This window comes from Antrostomus carolinensis, unplaced genomic scaffold (assembly GCF_000700745.2).
Source record: "Antrostomus carolinensis isolate BGI_N321 unplaced genomic scaffold, ASM70074v2 scaffold12743, whole genome shotgun sequence".
Classification (NCBI taxonomy): Eukaryota; Metazoa; Chordata; class Aves; order Caprimulgiformes; family Caprimulgidae; genus Antrostomus; species Antrostomus carolinensis.
In genome coordinates this window covers 75-24,698 of record NW_010307329.1, presented here as the reverse complement: position 1 = coordinate 24,698, position 24,624 = coordinate 75, and the positions used below count along the sequence as shown (strand labels likewise).

Sequence of the window (24,624 nt, the reverse complement as noted above, 5' to 3'; positions counted from 1 at the left end):
AGATCTAGGCAAAGCTGAATCAATAGACAATCTGTAGTACACTTTGTTTATTACATCTTAGCACTTAAACTATTTGGCTTTATAGCCTGTTTTAGCTTATGCAGTTAAATTACTTGCTATATGAAGTTGTGAGTAATAGAAAATACCTAAGGAACTTGTAGGCTTGCAGGCAACTTAAATTTAATCAGTGAATATATGTATGAATGTTATATTTAAGTTAAAAAGTTTAATGTAGTGTTTGACCATTATTGTTGCAATTGCAGCCAAGAGGCAACAGAAAACATGGTGCATCATTTATCATCACTAGAGCAATTACAGGTAAATATAACTTGTTCTTATGTTCATGACTCATAAGAATGTGTGGATTGCTTGTAAAATTTACAATTTCTGCACTTTAGGGTGGCTAGTGGAATGGAAGTAGAGTACAGGATGTGTTTTCAGGAAGATGTTTTCTGATTATCAGTATTGCTATATTATTTTTATGTCATTTTGGTGAGCTTTCTTTTCTCTGTTAGCTTATTGGTACAAACTAATAAACCATACACCTAAGAAGTTTAGAAGCTTTGTTGTGTTTTGCAAAATATTGATGTTGTTTTCTCTACCAGCTCTTGCATTGGGCTCTTTGCTAGTTAGACAGTACTATAAGGAAGCTTTACATTCTGTTTATATTACATTATCATTTGACACTTGGTTTATGCAGTAGTTGGACTGCATTTTCATCCAGTAGGAATGTCTCTTGGAATTTCCAGAAATGTGATTTTTTTTTTTAATCTGCCATTTGCATTTACTCTAATATAAGAATTCATTAGCCAATGATAGAGGTTTTTTTCCTTAATACCTTTTTCTTTCATGAGAATTTCTGAGATTCTGTGTGCAGTAAGCTGGAGAGTGTTTTAAAACCATAAGAGATGTAATTTTTGCCTCTTTTTCTGTTGTAGGTCCTGCACTGTTTCTGCTTCGATATATCTGGTACAGGTGGGTTTGATGAAAATAGTGCTTAATATTTGTTAATATTTTTAATAGCTCTTTGATTTGATGGAAAGTTATTTTTAATGAGAGTAAAATTGAACACTTGTTTAGAATATTGTCCAAGCAATGCTTAGAGTGTTTTCTTTTCATAAATACAAGTTTTAACCACTTGAGTTGCAATTGAAACCTATCTAGAAAAGGACTGGTGTATACTAGTTTAACTTTTAGCTTTTATCAGAAGCTTAAGTAAATTTGCAGTTGGAACATCATCTTTCTCAAAACACATATTTGTCCTTCCCACTCCCAGTGGAGATAGTGCAAGTGAAGCTGTTTTGTTTTGTAGTTTTTTTTTTCCAGGTTTCACTTGCAAGTTTACTTAAGCTTCTGATTCTTGAGTGTGATGGCACAGCAGGATTTAGTTCCTTTGGAGTAATAATTTGAATTTTTTTTTTTCTTGGCAATTCAAACTGTCATGCAAAAACCCGGAGAACTAGTTTGAGTGACACTCATGTCATTTGTAAATTTAACTTCTCATTCAAAAGGCACTTAAATCTTCTCAGAAGCACAAAGGGGTAAATGCAATGTTCCTGAAGAATTTAATTTCTGTCGTTATACTACTCTGTTGATGCACTTGGCAGGTTTGAAGATACCGGTTCTCCCTTTTTAGGGGTATTCTGTTGGTTTTGAGATACATGGAAAGGGACATTAATGTGGATCCCTGTGAAACAATGCTATACTTGAATTCAGCAGGCAATGCTGTTTTCCCTGTTGCTGGTGTTCTACTTTATTTTGTGCCTCCTCCCCCTTTTTAAAAGCGAAGGCGGTTGTTTATGGGCTCCATACCATCATATAAATCTAGTTGTAAGGATTCAGTTGCAAACAGAATTAACTTATCTTTCTTCCCTCCCCTTGGTAGTTGTATTTAAAGTCTGATTTCTAGCTTTTATAATTGATTCTAGTTGCTATTTTTATATAGTTAATAAAAGCATTTGGGAGGGAGCTCAGGAGGCCTGTAGTTTGAAGTCCTGCTAAAAGCAGGGAGGACACTAAATTCAGACCAGGTTCTTCAGGGCTCTGTCCAGTTAGGTCTTGAAAAGCTTAAAGGTTGGAGGTCCCAAAGACTCTCTGGGCAACCTGTTCCAGTGCTTGACTGTCTTCATGGTGAAGAATTCTCTTCCTTATGTCAACTTGGAACCTAAGATTTTAGAATCTAAGAATCATTTAGGTTGCAAAGGACCTTTAAGGTCACTGAGTCCAACCATTAACCTAACACTGCCAAGTCCACTAAAGAATTGATCATGGTTTCTTGTGCTTCCACTGTGCACCTCAGTGGATGCCATCTTCACGGTAACCTCCTAGGTATCAGAGAGCTCATGTTTGGTTCTCCTGAAACTTCCCCTTCTCCAGGCTAAGCAAGTACAATCCCTTCAGCATCTCCTTCTGGGGTAAGTGCTCCAGTCCACTGGCCATCTTGGTGACTCTCCAGTTTACTGGTGTTCTTGTAATAGGAGGGCTCAAAACTGGCTGCTGACCAGAGTATAAAGAGTGATGAGTAAATAAGTAGTTCCCTTAACATGTGGTTTTATTCTGTTAATACAAACAAGGATGTTGTTAGCCTTCGCTGTTGTCAGGGTGCAGTGTTGGTTCCTGTTTAGTTGCTAAAACCTCCCAGGTGTTTGATGGTTGCCTGTCAAAGCCAAGTTGTCTGGCATGTGTATCTGGGGTACTGCTTTTGTTAGGTGTATGTTCTGATTTAGCCCAATATTTTTTTTTTTTTATTATTTCAGCCCTGCCAAGTTTTCTCTGCCCACTGGACTGGTTCGTCTAGTTAGTAAGCAGATCAACTGGCACCTAGTACTTGCAAGGTAACCAGCTTACATGCTTTTCCATTTTTGTACAGTATTGAATGTATTAATGCTTCCTCTCCTCCCCCTTGCCATCCCCATTGGTAACAATACTGAGTTAATATTGTGCTAAAGTCATGTTACTCTTTTTGGTCAAGACAAATTCTGGACACTTTCACAGACAGCCTTGGGAAAGAAAGGTCAGTCTGCTACCTAGGGGCTTCCATGCCGCTTCCCTTAATTTAGTGCATCTCTCACTCAGGTCTGAATGCCCTTCTAGCTTTTGAGGTAAAGTGGCTTGCAGTGCAGTTGTTCTTAAACACAAGTCCTGAATTTGATCAGTTAAAGACCTATAACTTGTTAGGATATGCAATATAAATTGCTTATTTTAAAATTTGTGGAAAGTGAATGTATATCCCCAAAACTTGTCTGCTATTTTATGTACAGAGGTGAAGTGAGCATTCCAAGGCTAGAACCAACTGTTCTGCAGTAATTTTAGCAGCATCAGTGAGATGACTGGCTTTTAAAAATAAGCCTGAATATGTACAGAAAAATGGTTCAATGACATGAAGGTAGTATGGGATGTTTTAGTTTATTATGTATCATCGATGAATATGATTGGTGGTTCAGCAAGAGCTCTGTACTGTTGAGAGACATATTGATTCTTTGAGGGAAGGGTTGATCACTGCTTCTAAGGAGACAATGTAACTTACTGGAGTATGATAGTTTTTTATTCCAGCTACAGCAATATATAGTTTTAGATGTTGTGGTTATAAAATTATCCATAAGCAACATCTGATTCTGGCCTCCTCTGCAGCAAGATTTTAAACATTTTTTCTGTTTTCTTATTGCCACTAGAAAAGAGTGACGTACATTTCAGTGACATGAAGGGAGTCTTATAACACTGATTTTTTTTTTTTTTTTAAATTAAAAAAATTGTTTCCCAATTTATTTTGATTTATGAGAGAGGAAATTTATGTCTGACCTTGCAGAAAAGCACCAAGAGCTCAGGTGCACATTCCATAGCAACTGCAAATGAACTTTCATACCCGTATTTTTCTCTTTCAGCAACGGTAAATTGTTAGCAGTCGTTCAAGACCAATGTGTAGAAATCAGGTAACTTAATATTATCTATTACTTCATGACCACAGTTGTGGAGTTTTGAGAAAGTGTTTTCTAGTCATTTACTAACTGTACTTTTAAAGATTTTTCTGTTGATTTTTTTTCTTTTTTAGAATGTTATGGAATAGTCTTAAAATATCACTTAGAAAGCAGAAGCTTTCTGTTTCTTCTTGGTTCTTGGCCATTCCCTATTTAACACCCCCCAACCTCCCCCAATAATAATTGTTACATAAATTTATTTAAGTATCTATCTGCATCTCCTTGTTTTTTCAAGATGTGGAAGAAAAATAATGAAGGTGCTTCAAAATACTAAACCTAAATCATGTTCATTCTAACCTTTGCTTTTCTGTTCCCCTTAGAAGTTCTCCCCTAACAAATGGAACAAGGAGCTTGTATTCTGCCTCTCTGTAGAGTAGCTGGCATGTATAATACTTCACCTTCTTTTACAAGTAGTGTGGATTGCTGTGAAGACGATGCTTTCCCTTTTTCTTCTGCTCTCTAACAACAAGCTCTCATTTGCCAGTTCAAGAACACATTTAGCTGTAGAATGGATCTTGATTGAGTGTGTTTACTTGCTGCACAAAAATCCATTTGCTAGAAGGTCAGACCTTCTATTTATATGTAAAAGAAGCAAGTGTATGGAAATTGTTCAATCAGAAGTGGTGTGAACACCATAAATATCAGCTTATAGACTATAAAATAAATCTAGTATTTCAACTGTATTAACGTAACTATATTCTTGCATTGTTTCTAAAATTGTAACCTAGAGGATAGTTACTAGATTTTTTTTTTTTTTTTTGCTAAAGTTACATGCTGAAGTTAAAAAATTCTAGTTCCAAATCCTGTTTTGAACAGCATTACTACTAAATCAGGGATATTAGTATTTATGCATTGAGAGGAGGGTTTCTAAAATGCTCTTCTTAGTTACTGTAGCTGCCTAAGGGTGAAGGCTACCATCCACCTTTTTCAAGAAGCAGTTAAATACTTGCAGGCCTTCGAATTGTGCACTTAAGAGTATTTTTACAGTGTTCTGTTTCTTCTGGAAAATTGCATAGTGGTTTTTTTTTTCTTATTTAAATCCATGAGAGTCTCTTTCTGCAGGTCTGCAAAAGATGACTTTGGATCCATAGTTGGAAAATGTCAAGGTATACAATACGGCAACCTCTACATCATTACGTAATGTCATCATTGCTTATTATTCATGCATTGCTAAGTGGTTGTGTCAGTTTACTTTAAAGATAATGTTGTAACTTCTTAAAAACATTGGGAAGAATCTTTTAATAATTTTATTTTGTGACTAGCTCCATTACCTTCCCTCCCCCTTTTCTTTTCATGATGATTAACATATAAAACCTGAATCTGAAATGAAATGACAGTTAAAATTAATGGATTTTGGAGACACAGCAGGTGTTGGAAGTGGTGGTGGTTTTTTCTCTTCTGGGATAAGCTTGTAGTGATGGTAGACACCCTGCATTTTTTGATGCAGTTGACTTTTTTTCTTCTGTTTAAAGGATTATATTTATATTTCACTTTTTAATAACTTTCTTACTTTTTCATAGTGCCAAAGGATCCTAACCCTCAGTGGAGGAGAGTGGCTTGGAGTCATGATTGTACGTTACTTGCTTATGCTGAAAGCGCTGGAACAGTGAGAGTGTTTGACCTAATGGGTAGTGAGCTTTTGGTCATTTCACCGGTAAGTGCTCTCTTAGATTAAATATGAATGTAGTAGAACTTTTTGTAAGGAAAAAGGATACAGGTACATCAGACTGTGAAAGTATAGAGTCACCTAATTAGTCTATGTGCAAATAATTTCAATTTGTAGTAGTAGATCACAAATCTGCAGTTTATGTGCAAAGTCACTTATAAATCTAGAAATATTGCTGAGAGAGCAATATGAGGATTTTGTTTCTTCTTGGTGTGAGAATAGAAAATTGCTGTTGGCTTGCTTCACACGATATATTTTATATTTTGCATATTCAAAGGTTGTATTAAACTAATTTGGAAAGGTGGCTCTAATGTATTTCCTTAGTATGTTGTGTTTGCAGACTCTCTAGTAATAAGATTTCTTTAAAATCAAAATAAAAGGAAGTGTATTTCGTTACTAATACAAACTATGAAACTTTTTTTTTAATACATTTTTATACAATACAGTAAATTTAACTTCCTAGTTCTTCCAGTAATGAAGAAACTTTCTTTTTTTTAAATCTCCTTTTTCTCTCAATGTCTGTCTGCATTTTTGGGTACAGACAGCAAGTTTTCCAGGAGACCTGAGTTACGCTATTGCTGGATTGATCTTTCTAGAATACAAAGCAAGTGCCCAGTGGTCAGCTGAACTGCTTGTCATTAATTATCGTGGAGAACTGAGAAGTTATCTTGTAAGGTAAGTGTAAATTTTTAATTGCTTTGAGAAGGCACTGTGAACTTCAAAGGAATTCTTTCCACTCTCTGAAGAAAATAAATCTGAAATAATTATGTATTTTTTCCCCCATACTTAGTGTTGGAACAAATCAAAGCTTTCAAGAAAGTCATAGTTTCAGCTTTAGCAGCTGTTATGCCCATGGAATAACTACTGTCATTTATCATCCTGGTCACAGGTAAGTGTTGTGTTTGCTACCTGCTAATAATATGGAAAAGACGAACAAAAATGACAAAATAAACATTGAAGAGTATTGGATAAGGAGGGGGAATAAAAAAAATCTATTTTAATACTGGTATTTAGTGAATCAGTGATAACAAGTCATGTATCATTGTACTTACGAAAGAAGCCCTAGTTGATGATTTCACTTTGCTAATGGAATAACGAAAATCAAGTGATGTCCTTTACTGTTTGACTACCTTGCATAAGCAGCATTTTTCAGAATGTCAGGAATAGCTTCAAAAGACATTTCTGAATTTGATGAGCTAAAGGCTGATGTATAAGTTTGTTTGGTTGTTTTTTTTTCTGTCTGAATTTGAATTCTGGACTTATTGGCCAGCCCATTTTCCCTGCTGTTCCGACTAGAGATGCTGGGCTGTGGTATTTGGAGTTGTCTTGTGATGAGTTTTCTGTACTAGCAATGTGTTGAGTACAGATAGCGGACTTGAAAGATGGACTAATTGACTGCTTGCTCTTGAACCAGATGTAGTTGGAATAGGTCCTGGTTAGCCAATTGCTTATGTTAAAAATGTGTCTGCCTTTTCAATAGCTACTTGTTATATAACAAGATAAACTCAGCAACTTGTTTTTCTATTTCTCTTCAGTTTTAGGAAATAAACTTCCTTCTAGATATTTTTCTTCTATTAGACCTGCTAGGATTCAGTTTGTCAATGCAATATGTTATATCACTGTATTGTTTCAAATGGAAATTAGATTTGGCTATAGAATACAAGAAGAAACTCACTTTTAAAAAACTTGTTCTCATTCTTCAGTGTTAAGTGAGCTATTCTATCTATGTTAGGAAAAAATAGTTATTAATGAGAAGTAGTGATGTTTAGCTTATTACTTTGACAGATTCATTTTGGTACAGTTTCTTCTTTCTACCTAGTTCATATCTAGTAATTCCACATAATTAATACTCAATCTAGACTTTTGAGGTAATAAGTGTGGGTTATGGAGCTTTGGTAGTGCTGTCCAGATGACAGAACCTACTCATTCTTTCCTTGGATCAGCCCAGGGTTAATGGTTCTTGACACTTGTTTCCTAAGTTATCTTTTCTGCTCCTAATATTAAGAAGTAGATTGATTATAACAGTGAGCGTTGCAAAGAATATTGATTAATATTCGAAGTATGGTCAAATAATTATTCTGACAACTGTAATAGATGGATGTGCTTGCTTTTTGAAAAATTTTTGGTGCGTTTCTGAGTAAATTATGTCAGATCTATCAATGTCTTATAATGGAAGAACCCATCAACAAGAAAATGCATAGAAAATCAGCTAGCGTCTGACAACCAGATAGTATCGACAATTGATTTGTGCGTGCTAATGGTAACTTCTTGCCACAGAAGTTTAAAAGAGGAGAAGGGAAAAAAAAGGAGGGGCAAAAAATTCAGGTTATGTTTTCCTTCTTTTCTCCCACCTCCAAGAGAAGTAATAGCTTTTCTTTTTCCTACTCTTTTTAGAAGATCTTAGGTTAATGTTTTTAAAGCTTGGTATTAGTGTGAAGTAAAAAGAGTAGGAGACAATGTTGTTCTTTTGCTTAGAACAGTTTATTCAGAATGTTAGTAAGTAAGGTTGTATTTTTACAGAAACTTGTGGTTGGCACATTTTTTGTTGTTGTTGTCTGTCTTCCATATTTTCTAGGGAGAGAAATGCCCCTTCCTTACATGAAAAGATGTGATTATTTCTGCTGCTGAGTGATGTATGTGACATACACGTTCAGGAATTACTTGTTTGTACCAGGAAATATTATGACTCATTCCATGAAAATAGAAATAGTCAGGTGAAGTCCCTTGTGATCGTATTATCTCCTGCTACGTGCAGCTTGTTGGCTTCCTTAGTAAAGTTGAAAAAATGATACTTGAAAGAATGCACACTTGGATGTAATGGATGGAAAGCAGAAAGAACCAATGTTTTGCTCTTCATGTAGGCAAGTCTTTTCTGTTTTGAATATACTCTGTGGTAGAAAACTTCTAAATGTGACATTAGAGAAATCTACATTCATGAGCAGAGTCTCTTGCTGAAATTGTCTTGTTATTCCAAAAAAAAAAACCACCCCAAAACCAAACCCAGAAGGACTTCAAGGGAGGCAGTTTTCTTAAATTAGGCATTGAAGGAAATTGTAAATATATATGAACACTTCAGAGTTTTCATTTTCAATAATGTGAACTTTTATCACTTAACTTTGTTCAACTTTTGTCACTTTGTGCTTTCTTGCACTTCATTAGTTTCAGATGGTGAAGTTCACAGAATCACAGAATGGTAGGGGTTGGAAGGGACCTCAGGAGATCATCTAGTCCAACCCCCCTGCCAAAGCAGGTTCCCTACGGTCCCTACACCAGGTCACACAGGAAAGCGTCCAGGCGTGTTTTGAACATCTCTAGAGATGGAGACTCCACAACCTCTCTGGGCAGCTTATACTGTTACGCTGTTCTATCTCCACTGCTTGTAAGCCTTGACTTACTGCACTCTTTATTACTATGTATTTGTTAATTACCTATTACAGTGCAATAAAATAGCACTTAAGAGCTTAATACACTTATTTTTTTCAACTAGATATATGATAATTGCAAAGAGAATATGTCAGTAGGGAATGTAGCTGAATCTGCAGGAAAGCTTGAAACAACAGCTGTGGGGAAAAAGTCTAATGATGAGTTTCACTACTGTTGAAAAGTGAATGGCATCTAATACAGATGCCTAATGTTGGCATTCTCTTGTGGTCCAGCCTTCGTCTGTGATGAAATTTATGGTGCACTTGAGTTGACAAAGCTTAAATGTCTGCTTTGGTGTGAGCTCTCTGTAGGTTCTAATGGAAGGTTCAACACCTGCTTATTTCTATCTTAATCTGGAACTTAATGTCTGTCTTTAGGGTTGTCTGCAGTTGCTACAGAAACTGCTTGATATTAGAGGCTAAAATTTGTGATGACTATAGGAGGTGAAGGGTTTTAGATTCAGTTGGAATTTGCTTTTTGTACTAAAACTGAGTGAAGAATTGCTAGAAGTATCAAGTTTTTCTTGGATGTCTCAATTGAACTTGCTGTTCTTGAGACCAGTATTATACCAGCTATCTTCAGCCCAACTTTGTAGAAACTTTTGAAATAGAGTACACTTGAAGTACTGCAAGGGCAGACGTTTTTTGAGACTGGAGGAACCTCTGGAGATCATCTAATCCATTCCCCCTCACAGCAGGGTCAGCTAGAGCAGGTTGCTTGAAGCCATGTCCCTGTAGTCCAGGACATGCACATCTGTATCCTCCCTTAGGATGGGAGTGTCATGGCCTCTGATGTGCAAGGGTAACTGCTCCAGTGGGTGCTGGGGTCTGAGCCTGGTGGTGCATCACCACAATTGGTGAGAACATGTACAGAAAGAATTTCTGGCCATTGTTTTCTGCAAACTGCTGCACAAAACGCTGCATCCGTTGACTGTGCTCTAGGCCTGGGACTTATATAGGTCTCTTTCTAGGACTTGTTGGAAGGGTTGCTGGTGTTTACTAATCGAGAGTCATCTGGAACAGAAGCTCAAAGCACCTTTGATCAGGAACAGCTGGCAGACTTTGCTAAAAGCTTTTAGAGCTTGCTAGCTAGCTCTTTCTGGCAATGGCAGGCATAGTGGAGTTAGTTCCTCAAAGACTTCCCAGGAGTCCTCTGATGATCCCAGAAGTATGTAGAAGATCAGAGGATCTAGAAACAGAGCACAGAAACAGCTGCACAAACTGCTGCGTGCTAGCTGTGTTCTGTGGAGAAAATGTGCAAACCCCAAAATTAGTTAAGATTTTAACAGTTTAAATACTAAAGGATGTTGTACTGATCTTGATGCCCATAACAGCATGATAGACAATGCTTTCCCTTCTAAGGAGTTACTATTAAGTGTCATTTATTAAATTAATGTTGCTTTGTCACCCATTCGGAGTGGTATAAAACTACAGCTATTATGTTATGATTTAAGAACCCAAGTATTTGGACAGGAAAATTAATTTTTCACATTACTGGGACAAAAGAAGTTGTTTGCATGATATCTTCATCTTCAGACTGAGGCTAACTTTTAAAAAAAAAGAAGTAAACAAGAAAAAAACCCTCTGCTGTTGCTGCTCCCAGTCTTCCTGTCAACTTTTATTTTGGAGTCATCTCCTGTCTAGTCCTGAAAAAATAATTGGTAAACAAGGCCAGATCTTTGCTGAGGCTCTCAAGAGTATCTTTCATTTTCTTTTGATGCCAGTTGTGTTATTCATCTTAATAGTTTCTGCCCCTGCTGTTGCATTTTGCTCTCTGAAAAGCTTTCTAAAATTTTAAGTATGTGCTGCCACGATGAATTTCACAGCAGTCCTGGGAAAAGGCTTTTTGTCTTGAGGTTTTGTGTTTTGTGTGTGTCTAAATTGATACGACATCTTCATTCTGCTGTCATTGAGTTTCATTTATCTCAAAAGATACTTCTGAATTATAACTATGTTGCACTGTATGTGACAGTTCTTCCAAAATTTCTTTAGAAAGATTTATCTTGATGGAGTTTTTGAGAGCTTCTTTGGGCAGTTTTGGAGCTACTGCTGTCACTATTATTGACAATTCTTCTCTTGGTCTTTGTGCTGCTATTTGTCTCTTAGTCACCTCTGGCACAGTGTGGTCAATTGTAATTGAGTTCTAGTCACTGCTGCTGTTGAAATTTTTGATTTAGTGGCATGTTGCAATGGAAGCTGGAGCTTATGGAAGAATTTAGGTGCCTATGGATGGACAAGACTATAGGTAATTTAATCTTCCAGAAGATTATACCTGCTCTCTCTTGGTTATTAGGAATTAACAGCTGTGTTATAGCAATTTCATGAAGTTCTTGTTTACTGATTTTTTTTTTTAAATTTTATTTTTTTTAGAGCTTTTCTTAGGTCAGGCTGTAAAAGAAACACATGTGAAACTTACCGTGCTAAAAAAAAGTTAGAAACTTCATCGTGTTTTGCTCTCTTAGACAACTCTTTAAACTACGAAATAACGAAAACTAAGAACTTTAACAGACTGTAGGCATCTGTGGTGTAAGTCATCTTGCTGTATGTTTGTGAATAGCATGAGACCTGGGAATGTTAAATAAGTTTTACTGACCTCTTAAAGGAGATTAAAAGTGGAAGGAAATTTTTGTCTTTTCGTTTTTTTTTCTTTTTCTTTCGGCTGACTTACAGGAAATGTGTTGAAATACGCTCATATCAGAGCTGGGAGCTGTATGATCATCAGCCACTAGGTGGTAGAGCATTTCAAGAGTAATGCAAACCTTGAAGATTGGTAAAGGAGCGTTCCTAGAGCTGAACTTCTGGCTTTTCTAATCGGTGCCTTTTTTACAGATACTTTATTTTTTGATGGGTTGTTCACTAAAATTATGCTTCCAAACAAATTTAGACATCTGTTTTCAAAGTTTTGGTCAAACTAATCATAAGTTAAATATAAAACTGCTTCTTAATAGGGTGAAAGGGCTTAAAGGGAAGACATTTTCATATGTTTTAGTGGTAATCAGCAATAATTGTAAGTTCTATCAAAGTTTTTAAAATATCATCTACTGTGTGTAATGAAATTATTGCGTATATGTTTATAATTGGTAGAGTGGCTTTAGAAAATAAAATTGAAAAGCCTTGATACATTTGGTTCCTCAATAAAAGAGAAGTAGCTTTTGTACCACATATGAATAAATGGTAAGCTAATGCTTAAGCAGAATGACCAGAACTTCTCATAAGCTTAAGCTGTAGTTCTTCCCCACCCTCAAAGTTATATTTTGAGGGTAGGGAAGAAACTAAAATTTGTAGCCAGACATATTTTATTTTAAATGTTGGGAATTATGCCTTATTTGGAAAGCTAGAGATGAGAACGGATAGCGATAAATGCCATAAATAACAAGTGTTACTCAAGTAATATTTAAATCTTCTCGTCTGTGAATAAGCACCCTGAAATTTAAAGCTTATTTGGGCTGTTAGATATCTTAATATATTTAGTCTTTTTGTTACTGCAACCAAACTGCTACAGTTCTGACCTAAGAGAATTAAAAAAAAATATATATGTGCCAGTATATGAAACCATAATGTGCGTTTATATATTTTACAGACTCCTGCTCGTAGGAGGCTGTGAAACGGATGAAGATGGAGTATCTAAAGCAACTGGTTGTGGGATATCTGCTTGGAGAGTTCTGTCAGGCTCTCCCCATTATAAACAGGTCACTAGTTACAAAGATGACATTAGAACAGTAAGTATGTTTCCTCATTTTGTTATAGGTGATTATTGTCACTGGCAGAACTGTCTAACTGGAAGTTCAATGTGAATCTGTTCTTGAAAGAAGAATTTAATCAATGTTTTGCTATTTTGTAAGCTATGATATGAACTTCTAATAAGTTATCTCTTCCCCCCCAGCATCTGTCTATTTTTGCTTTTTCTGTGGTATGACTTGAACTTTCATGTTTTTGATTGTCGCTTGTGGTTTAAAAAACCCCAAAAACCCAAAACAACAAGAACATAAAATTGTAGTGCAGCAGAAATACCCAAACTCCTTAGTTGTGTACTGGGATATGTTACCTGTCTTTGTTGTAAAAAAATCCTGTTATTTTTGTCTTTTTATTACTTCATAACAAAAGGCAGCCCACCTGAAATAAGTATTTCAGTTTAAGCCTGACTCTTGGTTTCTTTTGCTTCTAGTAAAAGTAATTGTTTGATTTGGTAACAACTACTATATGGGTATACTGAAATCAAATTACAGTATACTAGGATAAATTCCGGTATATACCATTAGATAGGTATTGCTTAGTATTAAAAGCAAGCTGTTAATTTTCTTGCAAATGATAGTGCTTTTCTGTGACATGATACATACTTAAAGAAATGGCCAAAGATTTACAAACAGTGTTTTATTATCCTTACATAATTTAAAAATAGGCAGTCTTACAGAAGTTTAAAGAATCCTGCAGAATTGTTTTAGTACTTTAGATATGGCTTAGTTTTTGGTGCATAAAACAGTGTATGAGATTGTCTTTCATTGTATGATATGTTTCTGTTCTTACAGGCACAGAGAAGAGGAATATTAAAGATTATGAATTTAAGATTTTACAACAGGCGGGGAACAGAACAGGTATTAAGGTCCAGGTCTACCTCAGAAATGTGGTTTACTGATGTAAATGTCTATTAATGACTGCCTGAGAGACTGATTGAATGTAGTTTTTAATTGATGCGTATCAAGAATTAACATTTCTATAAAACTTATTAAAATAATAAGCTTTTGGCATTAAATGGAGTAGCTTGCCATTTATTTGGCTTTTAAAAAAATCCAATTAGTTCATCTGCTGAAGCTTGAATCCTGGATTTTCCGCATACTGGAAGGAACAGGTCTAGAGATGCAAAGTTCAATACTAAATGTAAACTCTTAATCAAAAAGGAAGGTGTAGAAAGCCACCTAGTTGTTTATTAATGAATGTAGTGATCATAGGATGTGAAGTGTATTATATATTCTACAAGAAGAGAGTAGATGGTGACTTTGTTTCTCAAGTGTGTGTCCAAGAAAGAAGTAAGAGGAACTCCAAAATCCAGCCTTCTGCACTACCCTACTCCCACTAGAAAACAAACAAAAGCCCCTCACCTTATAGCCCAAAATTTTTATACAATGTGGGGAAGAAAAAATGAGTGGATTCAAACTAATCATTCATGGCATAAATAGAACAGACACAAAGACTTATTTTTTACAGTCTGTTATGAGCCACTATGGAAACATTTTGCTAAGTACCTTCAAAGGTTTATTATGGGTCATGCTTCTACCAGGACACATGCAAACCTAATGAAACTAGTGATCAGAATCAAATTGTTCTTAACAAACGCTGGGTATGGGTCTTGTGTTCTCCTCTCTCCTGAATGAGTGAGTGTTAAATCTTGAGCGTCATGCTGAGGTGTAGGTGTGTGCTTTCTGTTTTTCTAAGGCTTGGACACAGTGATCATGACTTTCTTGTACATGCCTTAGGAACTACCCATGCAGTACTGCACCACCTTCCCTTGTGCCTTGTCTGCTGGTTGTTTTTAATCCCCCTTTCCCTCAAACAAAAAAATTTGTTTTCCCTTCTTTTGCTTTACAAGGGAGGAACAGTAAAGAATCTGTCTACTACCTTCACTGTATCCTCCTGAGAGGAAAAAATGGCTGGTCTGAAGTTACATGGACTTTGGAAATGACCTTAATAGATTTTTGGGATGTTTAGGTGACTGGTTAAAAGAAGAAATTGCATACTTGATTGGAAAGGGAAAAACAGATCTTTCTGAATCTCTCTTAAGGGTGGAGAGGGGAGAGATTTAATTTCCTTCACTGAAAAAAATAAAAGTCTGAAGTAAACTTTCTTTACTGGAAGGCTAGTACTAAGTGTAGCTGTACTAAACTTCAACTTCACTGCACTTGCCAGTACTAGATTTACAAAGAAAAGCAGAGATTGCTGTTAATCCTTAAATGTTTTACTCAAATTTCAGAGATCATGGTTTGAATATGAGAGTTTATATTCTTAGTGGGAAATTGGCAACAGTGTTAATGTATGACAAGCACAGCAGCTAGAGGACTTGTATATTAGAACTGGCTATATTGGGATTTGATTGCTAGTGTTGCTAACTTAAATGACACTTAAAAAATGTGAAGAGCCAACCTGCTGAGGTTTTCAGTATCCTGTTTTGCAGTTCCCTGAAGCTGACAAGCTGTTTACTGAGGCAGCATTGCCTGCTTTGCCAAAGGACTGATTAATCTCTATAGATAACAATGCTTGGGCGGTAAATTTGAATGTGTTAGTGGCCAGCCAACATCTAAATTTATCAGCAACAGCATTATTACTGACTACTGAGTAAATGTTTAACCCTTGTTGAGATCTGTGATGCATACCACTGACCATTTGTCTGAATGGGTTTTATATTTTAGCTATATGTTTTTAAGTCCTTTAACAGTCTCTTGTTCTTTGTCCTCTGTGCATGCAACTTGGTTTGTAGAGAAAGGATTGCCATTAGTAGGCACGTACAATTCCTTGGCAAGCTATAATAGGCATTGCAGTACTCTAGCTGCTTAAGAATATAATTGGAGAATACTTAAGAATTATTTATAGTAGAAAAAATTGATAATTGATTTTAAAAAAAGTCCAAATCTTAATAATGTTCTCCTTTTCAATTAAAATCACATTTTAAAGCTGGATTTAAGCAGTGCTCTCAATAGCTGCAAACCACTGTACAACAGTGAGCAGATTACTTGATCATCATTGTTTCTGTGGCATAGCTAGAACTTAAAACAGCCTAAGAAATAAAATAAAAGCAATAAAACTCCCCAAACCCAAACAAACAAACCAACTCTAAAATAATAGCTACCTTCAAATGATACTTAACACCAATGTGCTGTAGAAACTCCATAGACTTCCCAATCATATAGATGTCTAGTAACTTTTCTGTACTTCATTTATGTTGAAGTGTTTTCCAAGAGGGGAGGTGCTGGCTTAAAAATTGAGTAGCTGCAGACTTGGATAGCTCTCACATTACTGTAGGTTGAATCTGTATTAAAAACTTTTAAAAAGTGAATTGCACTAACAAAATTAGATTTTATAAATGATATAAATTTGGGGAATATCATCCTACTGTCTTTCAGTGAAGACTAGACTCTCTGAGAACCTAATGATCTTTCTGAAAACATACAACTGTGTTGAGGGCAGGGGGAATAAATATAAATAGTATTTTCAGAAACTGTTATGCATATTTCAAGGCTTCTGTCTCATGGAAATAATGTACAGAATCAGTTGTAATTGTGTGGGAGATTGTGAATCCTTAAGGAAATATTTTGTTTGAAGCTGCTTAAGATATCCAGAGCTGAAGGAAAACTTCATCCATGAGAATTTTTGTAGCCTTGATGAAGTCTACTTACAGATGTTGAATTATTTCTTCTGTATGGACTTAATCTGATGTTCACTATATTGCTGCTTAGTCTATTGTTAACCAAGAGATTCTTAAATTTAGATTCAGTGTCCTCTAATGAACAATGTGCTCCTTCAAGGTCTCTTCATCTATATGTCTCTTGTATCCTCTTTGTTTTTAATTGTAATAATAATGCCCACCCAAAAGTATGTTGCCAGGGAGGAAGAGCTGTACTAAGCTGGGTTTGGGTAGCAGTCATCCTTAGGTGGACAATAGAAAACTGAGGTTGCTGACTGTTTCCTCTGAACAGATGATTTGAGAGCAACCTGCAGTTTTTCCTGCAACTGGCTCTGCATTGCTCTCTGCAGTGTTCTCCTAGGAAAGCAACGCTTTCAGATTTTGTTGAATATATGACAGTGTGTTCTTCCTTTACACAGGTTATTTTTATTCTTCCATGACACAATTGATACTTTAGCTTTATTTTGAGTTTTAGCCTAGGGGTTTTTTAAAAATTATTTTTAAATTTAAAGCATGTTAAATTTTCAGGATGGAAGATTGTACAATTTTTTTTTCCCTAAAGTAGAAAAAGTTAGTTGGGGTTAGTGGGGTTTTTGGGGATTTTTTTTGTTTGTTTGTTTGTTTTTTGTTATTCTTTGATGTGTGTGGAGTTGGTTTATTTGATTGCTTTTTTTACTTTGCTGATGTAATTTTTGGCAGGATGGAGTTTTCAAGATGAATCTTTCTCCTGATGGAGCTCTTCTGGCAGCTATTCATTTCTCAGGAAAACTCACAATCTGGTCTATTCCCTCCCTCAGACAACAAGGAGAATGGGGCCAAACTGATCAGGTAACACAGATGTAGATGTTTAGAAATTTACAGTGTATGTTTTAATCCTCTGGAGATATGTTTCCCTAGGAGATGAGAGTAGTTCAGATAACTGTGTTTTACCTACACACTGCCTTTCCAGTCAGCTGTATTTTTCAAGAGTGCTATATTTGCTTTTACAATAATTTTCTGGTTTTAACTATAAGCCTTAAACTTTAAAAATTAAGAAAAAGAACCAATTGTGTTGGGAAGAATTCTTCATGAGACATTTTGATGCCAAATGGGTAACACTGCTAGAGGTAGACTGAAATACTTTTTTTAAAATGTTAATGGAGGCCAACACAGCTAACTTTGCTTGAATGGTTGAAACTAAATTCTGCTGCAAGTCTAATGTGTTCATCTTTTCCTTTCTCAAAATTTACCTTACCCCTTTGCCAGACGTACTCCAGAATAGTTTGTTCATCAAATTGGTACTAGTAAGTCACATGCTTTCTACAGGAATTGTTTGCAAAACTAAGTTAGAAATTGCCCAGACACTGGTAAACTTTTACATGACTGGTGTGAATTTGAACACCGGGAATTGAAAGATAACTACTTCTCAAAGAAAATTCTAAAAGATTCCAAAACTCCAAATTTCCAAATTTTTGTACGATGCTTCAAATTCTTCAAGTTTATACATTCATATGAAGCACAGATAGCTTTTCCCACACTATACTGGATTTGTCTGCAGTCTGTTCATTGTGTAGTAGGTCCACAACAAAACACTTACTGACATTAAATAAAGGCACGGGTTCCCCTAATGAGGAAGAGGACAAAATGAAGGCGGACATCTTCCCTTTGGGTATAATGATGACAGTGAGGTTTAAATTTAACCTTTAAATGAAGGTTTTCAAGAAAAATTACAAAAAAAGATAGACTAAAAAACTTTGACTATAGGAAAGATTAAAATCAATAAATACCTGTAGAGATAACAATATGCTGCCATCCTGCACACTACTGATGTTATCTTTTTGATCTGACTGCAAGAGCAAGACTATTGACTTAGAAACAGGGCTATGTTGTTGTGTAGCTTAAGTTTTGGTTCTTACAGGTAAGCTGGTCAGGCTGTATTGATTATGAAACTATTCTGGGTCTGACAGGGATGGAGTTCATTTTCTTAATAGCAGCCCTTATGGGACTGTTTTGGATTCAAGACCAAAAGAGTGTTGATACCACACCAGTGTTTTAGCTATTGCTCAATAGTACTTACACAGTGTCAAGGCCTTTTCTGTTTCTCATTCTTCTCCTCCAATGAGTAGTTTGGGGATTCTTCTTCTCCAGTGAGTAGGTTGGGGGTGCACAACAACCTGGGAGGGGGATACAGCCTGGACAGTTGACCCCAGCTGATGAAAGTGATATTCCGTGCTATATAATATCATGCTCAGCAATAAAAACAGAGCAGGGAGAGGTTTTGAGTAGGTAGCCATGGCTAGAGACTGGGTGAGCATTGGTCCGCTTGTGGGTGGTGGTGAATGGTTGCCTTTGCATCGCTATTGTTCTTGGTTTTTATTCTGCTTTCCTTTACTTCTTAAACAATCTTTGTCTTGACCCATGGCTGTTCCTGCTTTTGGTCTTCCTATGCTCTCCTTTGCCTCACTGGAGAGGGGAGTGGTACTGTCAGCTGGGGCCAAACCACCACAGAAATGTAGTTACAAGCTTAAGAAAGTACTTTTAAAAAATAATAATAAAAAAACTGCAGCTGTATGTTTTATGTTCAGGAAAAGTTTGGATTTTTTGTGGGAGCGTTTTCATTGAAAAATAAGTGGGTCAGCAATAGATTAAATACCCAGATTGTCTGTGTTGCAAAGTCTTGCTTGCATATAATCCTTTTTTTCCTCTTGCACTTTAAAAATTTTATTTATTTTTTTTTTTTTTCAGCCAGGTTATGATGAGATCAATCCAGACTGGAGACTCTCTAGTGAAAAGAGAAAGAAAATAAAAGGTATGTGGTACAGTTAAGTCATTATTTTATACCACTGTGTAGTTAAAAGCATTTACACAAATATACAAAGATCTGAAGTGCCTTAATTAAATCTCAATTAGAATAGCTGCCAAATTTGTATATATGATTTGAATTTGTAGCATGGCATAGCTAAATGACTGTCACAATAGGTTTTTTGAAAGTCATCTCTTAGGAGTACTTTTGTAGCCATAACCATAAATAAGAGGCTATTTCAGTTATTACAGGACTTCATTTATTATTAATCATGCAATTATGACTCTGTAGAGTGCTGAACATTCAGCAGATGTCTCAGCTTGTGTCAGAAGCCACTACATCATAATATCGTAGGTAACACATTATTAGAGTCCACAGTTTAAAACCTAAACTTTGCCTTTTCTTTCTGTGAATAGCTAATAAATTTTGAAAGCTAATGTAATTTAAACAGATTGGTTTAAAATTCTGAAACAAAAGGGCTTTGTTTCCTCTGGGTGGATTTACCTCATGTCAGTCTCTCTATTCTTTTCCCAAAGTTCAGGTCACTGTGTACAGCCATTTATCACCTGATTATTGCTTGGCTTTTCCACGAGTGCAGAGATCAATAGTTATTCTGTGGTCTATTCACTATTGCTTGTATACATCTATATTATTGAAAGATCCCTGTGTCTTCGTACTGTTTTTCTTGGTGATTCTGTCTTTGGATTAACTCATCTGATCTTCATGGGTGGGCTGCTGACTAAGCACTGAAGTGGCAGGAAAGTGATTAGCTGATCTGTTTCTCAGTGGGGGAGACCACCATTGGGGAATGGTGGTTTTCATCAGAGAGGTGGGAAATGACAATGTAGTGAACAAGTTGAGGTAACTCTCTGGTGAACATCTTGTCACAAAATCTAGTTACCATAATCAATACAATCTTAGAAATTACACAGCTTCCATACTCAGTCACAGTGACTTTTGTGTGTGTGTGTTGTTGGTTTAATTTCTTAACACCCTCATCTTGCAGGCTGTTTCAGGAGCCTTGTTCATAGTTGTCATTTGACCTCAAAAACAGTGTAACCTTTTCTGATTTGAATTGGTATTATGTTTGTTGCCAGGCAGATTTGGTCAAGGATGGCCTGGGAAGTATTGAAGCAGATCTTTATCAAATATCTAAAATTTGTCATGTTTTGTACAAATAAATCAGTTTACTATGACTTCTTTTACTAAATAATATAAAAAAATGTCCAAAATTAAGTGTGTTTTCCCCTCAGCAACTTTAGTTAATGCAGAACTGATTTAGTAAAATATCATTGATCTAAAATACAAAAGTAGTGAACCAAGGATGCGTATACAATAATAAATGTTTGTTAAATTGAGCCATAAAATGAAATCTCTTAATAATTGAAGTAACTTCTGTTCTTATCTGGTGTTTAAAGTTATCTTTCTTTGTTTGGCACTTTCTTATGTATTTATTTTAGATAAAGAATCCTATTACCCATTGATAGATGTAAATTGGTGGGCAGATAATTCTGTCATCCTGGCTCGCTGCTCTGGTGCATTGACTGTGTCATCAGTCAAGACGTTAAGAAACTTGCTGGGAAAGTCATGTGAATGGTTTGAGAGTTCTCCTCAGGTCACTTCAGCTCACGATGGAGGATTTCTAAGTCTGGAGGTGAGGAATGAGCACAGGCAGATGTCTTTGTGGAATGCAGTAGAAGCAGTCTGCTTTTCTGCATGTAATCCTAAGGGTGTTATGTGTATGTGTGGTATGATTTTAAAAAAATATAAACTATTATTACTAATGGGAAAAGTGATTCTGTTTCCTTATCTCTAGGTAGATATTGCAGGGAAATTCTGAACTTGCTGCAATTCAGCTGTCTTAATAAAAACTTAATTGGCAAAGAACTTCTAGAGAGTAGATGCAAAACTCCTAGAAGGCCAAGTCTTAATGAGAGGAATTTTGCTGCAGGAAACAGTTTGCATCAATAGTTTTCACTGCTTTATATATTAGTGCATTTGAAGAATACTGCAAGCATCCCTCTCCCATTTTGAAACAGATGCCTCTTACAGAGGAAGGCTATTTGAGAGAAATGAGGAACGCATTTAAATTAAGACCAAGCAATGTAAGAGATCTATTTTTGTTCATCTTCAGTAGGATTCCAGGAAGGAGTAGAACATAACTTTGGTCAAGAAGTTAACCAGGAATTTTCTTTGAAATGAAGAAAATTACTGTTTCCTAAGGCTTACGCTGAAATAGGTCTTAAATACCTTAAACAAAAGTTTAAAATAATATTTATCAGAATATCTCAATATGCACCAAAGCTTGCATGTATATTTTTTTTGCAGTAATCTGTGTTATTCTGTAAATTGCATCTAGCCAGTGACCAGCTTACAGAAAACCTTACTTTGGACAGCTAAGATTTGAAGACATTGCTGTACTCTGCAGTAAGCTATGTAACAGTGTACTGAGATGTCTCTGTAGTTCTGTGTTGTCCAGGGTGGTGTAGCACATTTAGAGTAATAGTGGGTTACTATTAAGAAACCTTTACCCTTGCTCCAGTAAGTAAGAGATGAAGCCTCAGGTCTAGGAGACAGACCCAGTCAGGGTTTCTGGAATATATTAAGCGAGCAGAGAAATAAAAGATTTTACAGGAAAAGGGGAGGCAGGGTATTGCTTCTGAAAGTTGAAGTACTGGATGTGGAGAGGTACTTAATTCTGACCAAACCAGTTGAGATGTAGTAGGTGGACGCTTCTTATTCTAAGCTTAAAAATTGTTTTCTGTGCAGTGTGAGATAAAACTCATTCCAAAAAGATTGCGCTTGGAAAGCAGACCTGGTGATGAAGATGAGGGAGAAGATGACTCTGACTCAGATGATGAAACTTCTGCTAAGGACAGATACTTCAGCTACCTAAAGCAAGGCCTGTACTTTGTGACAGAAATGGAACGATTTGCTCCTCCGCGGAAACGTCCACGTACTATTACAAAGAATTTCCGCCTTGTCAGTTTGAGATCCACGACTCCAGAGGAACTGTACCAGAGAAAGGTGAGTATAGAAGGAAAGGTTGTATCTGCTGATGAGCTTTATTTAGAAATAACTTTTTATTTTATTTTAAAAAATTCTTTCTTTCTTTCCTTCTTATAGAAGGATTTAGGCACATGATTCTAAGGGTTTCTAGTTGACAGTGTACTGTGTTAACTGATCTAAGGGATAGTTGTTTAAAACCAGCATTGTAATAATTCAGGTGAGATGATGTTTGCACATCACTGAGAAGACACTGTGCATCATTAGCTTGTCCAGACTTGGAAGTGTACTCATGTGAGCATTTACAAATAATGAAAGGCTTGGCAAATATATCGAATTAAATTAGTTTAACTTGTTAATTGGCCAGGGAATGGGTTAAATTCTCTGATGTTAATGTAGTTTACTTGCATATTTTTTCAGGCATACAAATTAGCCCTTTCACTCACTCTTATTAAAGAACAGATACTTCTTAATGTTTAAGATCACTCTGGAGAATACTTTGTCTAGGCTGTTACAATTGTTCTGATGGTAAACCAGACAAGTCCATAGCTATTAGTGTTTTCAGGGCGTGCTGATGTCATATCAGTTACCTAAATAACTTCTTCCTTTTTCTTGAGGAAAAATCTCTGATTTTCTAGAGGTTTCTGTCAGATCTGAGTCTTACTCATCCATATCTTCAACAGTTCTCTTTCCTGCCTGATTAAGCATACCCACAGTAATTATCCCTCTACTTTTTTAACACACGGAATTAATAATGGTTGTTTAATATGGAAATCAGATTACTTTCATTTTCATGTGTTTGCATTTCAGATTGATAATGAAGACTATGGGGAAGCTTTGTCTTTAGCTCAAGCATATGGCCTTGATTCTGATCTTGTGTATCAAAGACAGTGGAGGAAGTCGGCTGTTAATGTTGCTTCAATTCAAGACTACTTGGTGGGTTTGTTTTTTTGTGACCTGTAGGCTTTCTTATCAGAATGGCTGCATTATCTTCACAGAAGCTGAATTCTCAGTTGCATTCTAATTTATGCAACATAAGTTGGTGGCAATTTGAAGAGCTATCCTGCAAACTGCACTTCATGTCATATGGAAGAGAGGGTCTTGTTAATTTAGCTGAAGACCTGATCCAGGGACCTTGGAAGTTAACAGAAATCTTTTATTTGGAGTATCTTCTAATTTCCATTAATAGCTACATACTTTCTGTAGTGTAATCTCTCCCCAGCATGCAGCAGTAGATTGTTGCATGGCAAATAAATAATAATAATTGGAAATATAAAACATTTAAATAACTTCAAAGTATTTTAGAAAATTAAATGAGAAGATTAAGTTGGTATCAGTAGTTATATAGCCAAGGTTGAATAACAAAGTTTAATATAAACTCTGCTACCTGTAACTGGAGTTTTTCAGTAGAATGCATAGTGGTTTGTTTTGGGGTTTTTTGGGCTTGGAAGAAAGACCTTAAACTCAGCAGACAAGCATTGTTAAAGATGCCCAGCCTAATGGTGCTATAGTGTAAAGTCTTCCAAGGGATCAAAAGAAATCTAACTTTTTTTTTTTTTTTTTTTTTTTTTTTTCCCCCAAGTCAGATAATAATTTATTGTCAAAATAAATTTTAGAAGTAACGGTTCTCCATGTGCTCTGTAGTCTTAATGGAAGATCAGCATATAAGGCCAATTATATGTTGTGACCCTGGTTTACATTGCCAGTCATCAGATTAACTTGACATTTTCTTAAGCAGAAGAAACACATCAGAAGATTTTCACATCTCTGGTTTCACTGCTTTGGATTGAAGCATGTAACATTGTGCCTATGCTCTTGTTCTTGGACAGAGCAAAATTAAGAAGCGTGCGTGGGTTCTCCATGAGTGCTTGGAAAGAGTTCCAGAGAATGTGGATGCTGCTAAGAAGCTGCTTCAGTATGGCTTGAAAGGCACAGACTTGGAGGCTCTTGTAGCCATAGGAAAAGGAGAAGATGGTGGCAGGTTTGGGAATAGTAATTTTTTTTTTGTTTGTTTGTTTTCTTTTTAAAGAATGATGGATGAAATATTTTCTAATAATTTGGTATAAAGGTTTTTGGTTTGTTTTTTTTTTTTTTAAATCATCCACTAATGAAAATGTTAACATACTTCTGAAGGAGATAGAAAGGTAATGCTTTGAATCAAACTATTCTAAAGATTTCCACAAGTTACTTGTTCTCATTTTACCTTTGCAAAAGTTTACCTTTACAAGTTTACCTTTTGCTGCTTTACAAAGGTAAAAATACTATTTATTTTGTACTGCATTTTCCTTCTTCTCTGGATGCCTGTTATTTTCTCCATTATAGAGACCTTCTGATTTCATTATTTTTCTATGAGCATCTGTTTCTACTGCCTCTTCTGGAAG

General features: G+C 35.9%; 1 protein-coding gene across 1 annotated transcript; it reads left to right on the top strand.

Moving 5' to 3' along the window:
• Positions 1–263: 263 nt before the first annotated feature.
• On the top strand, positions 264–24,224 carry LOC104522962 (neuroblastoma-amplified sequence-like; the record flags this gene model as incomplete). Its single annotated transcript, XM_010165388.1, has 16 exons — positions 264–318; positions 939–975; positions 2,757–2,834; positions 3,882–3,929; positions 5,037–5,080; positions 5,495–5,628; positions 6,182–6,315; positions 6,431–6,529; positions 12,643–12,789; positions 13,600–13,654; positions 17,155–17,283; positions 19,180–19,243; positions 20,698–20,891; positions 22,007–22,264; positions 23,054–23,179; positions 24,073–24,224. Coding segments are annotated over 16 exons (1,754 nt in total), but the record flags the coding sequence as incomplete, so codon positions are not given.
• Positions 24,225–24,624: the final 400 nt, after the last annotated feature.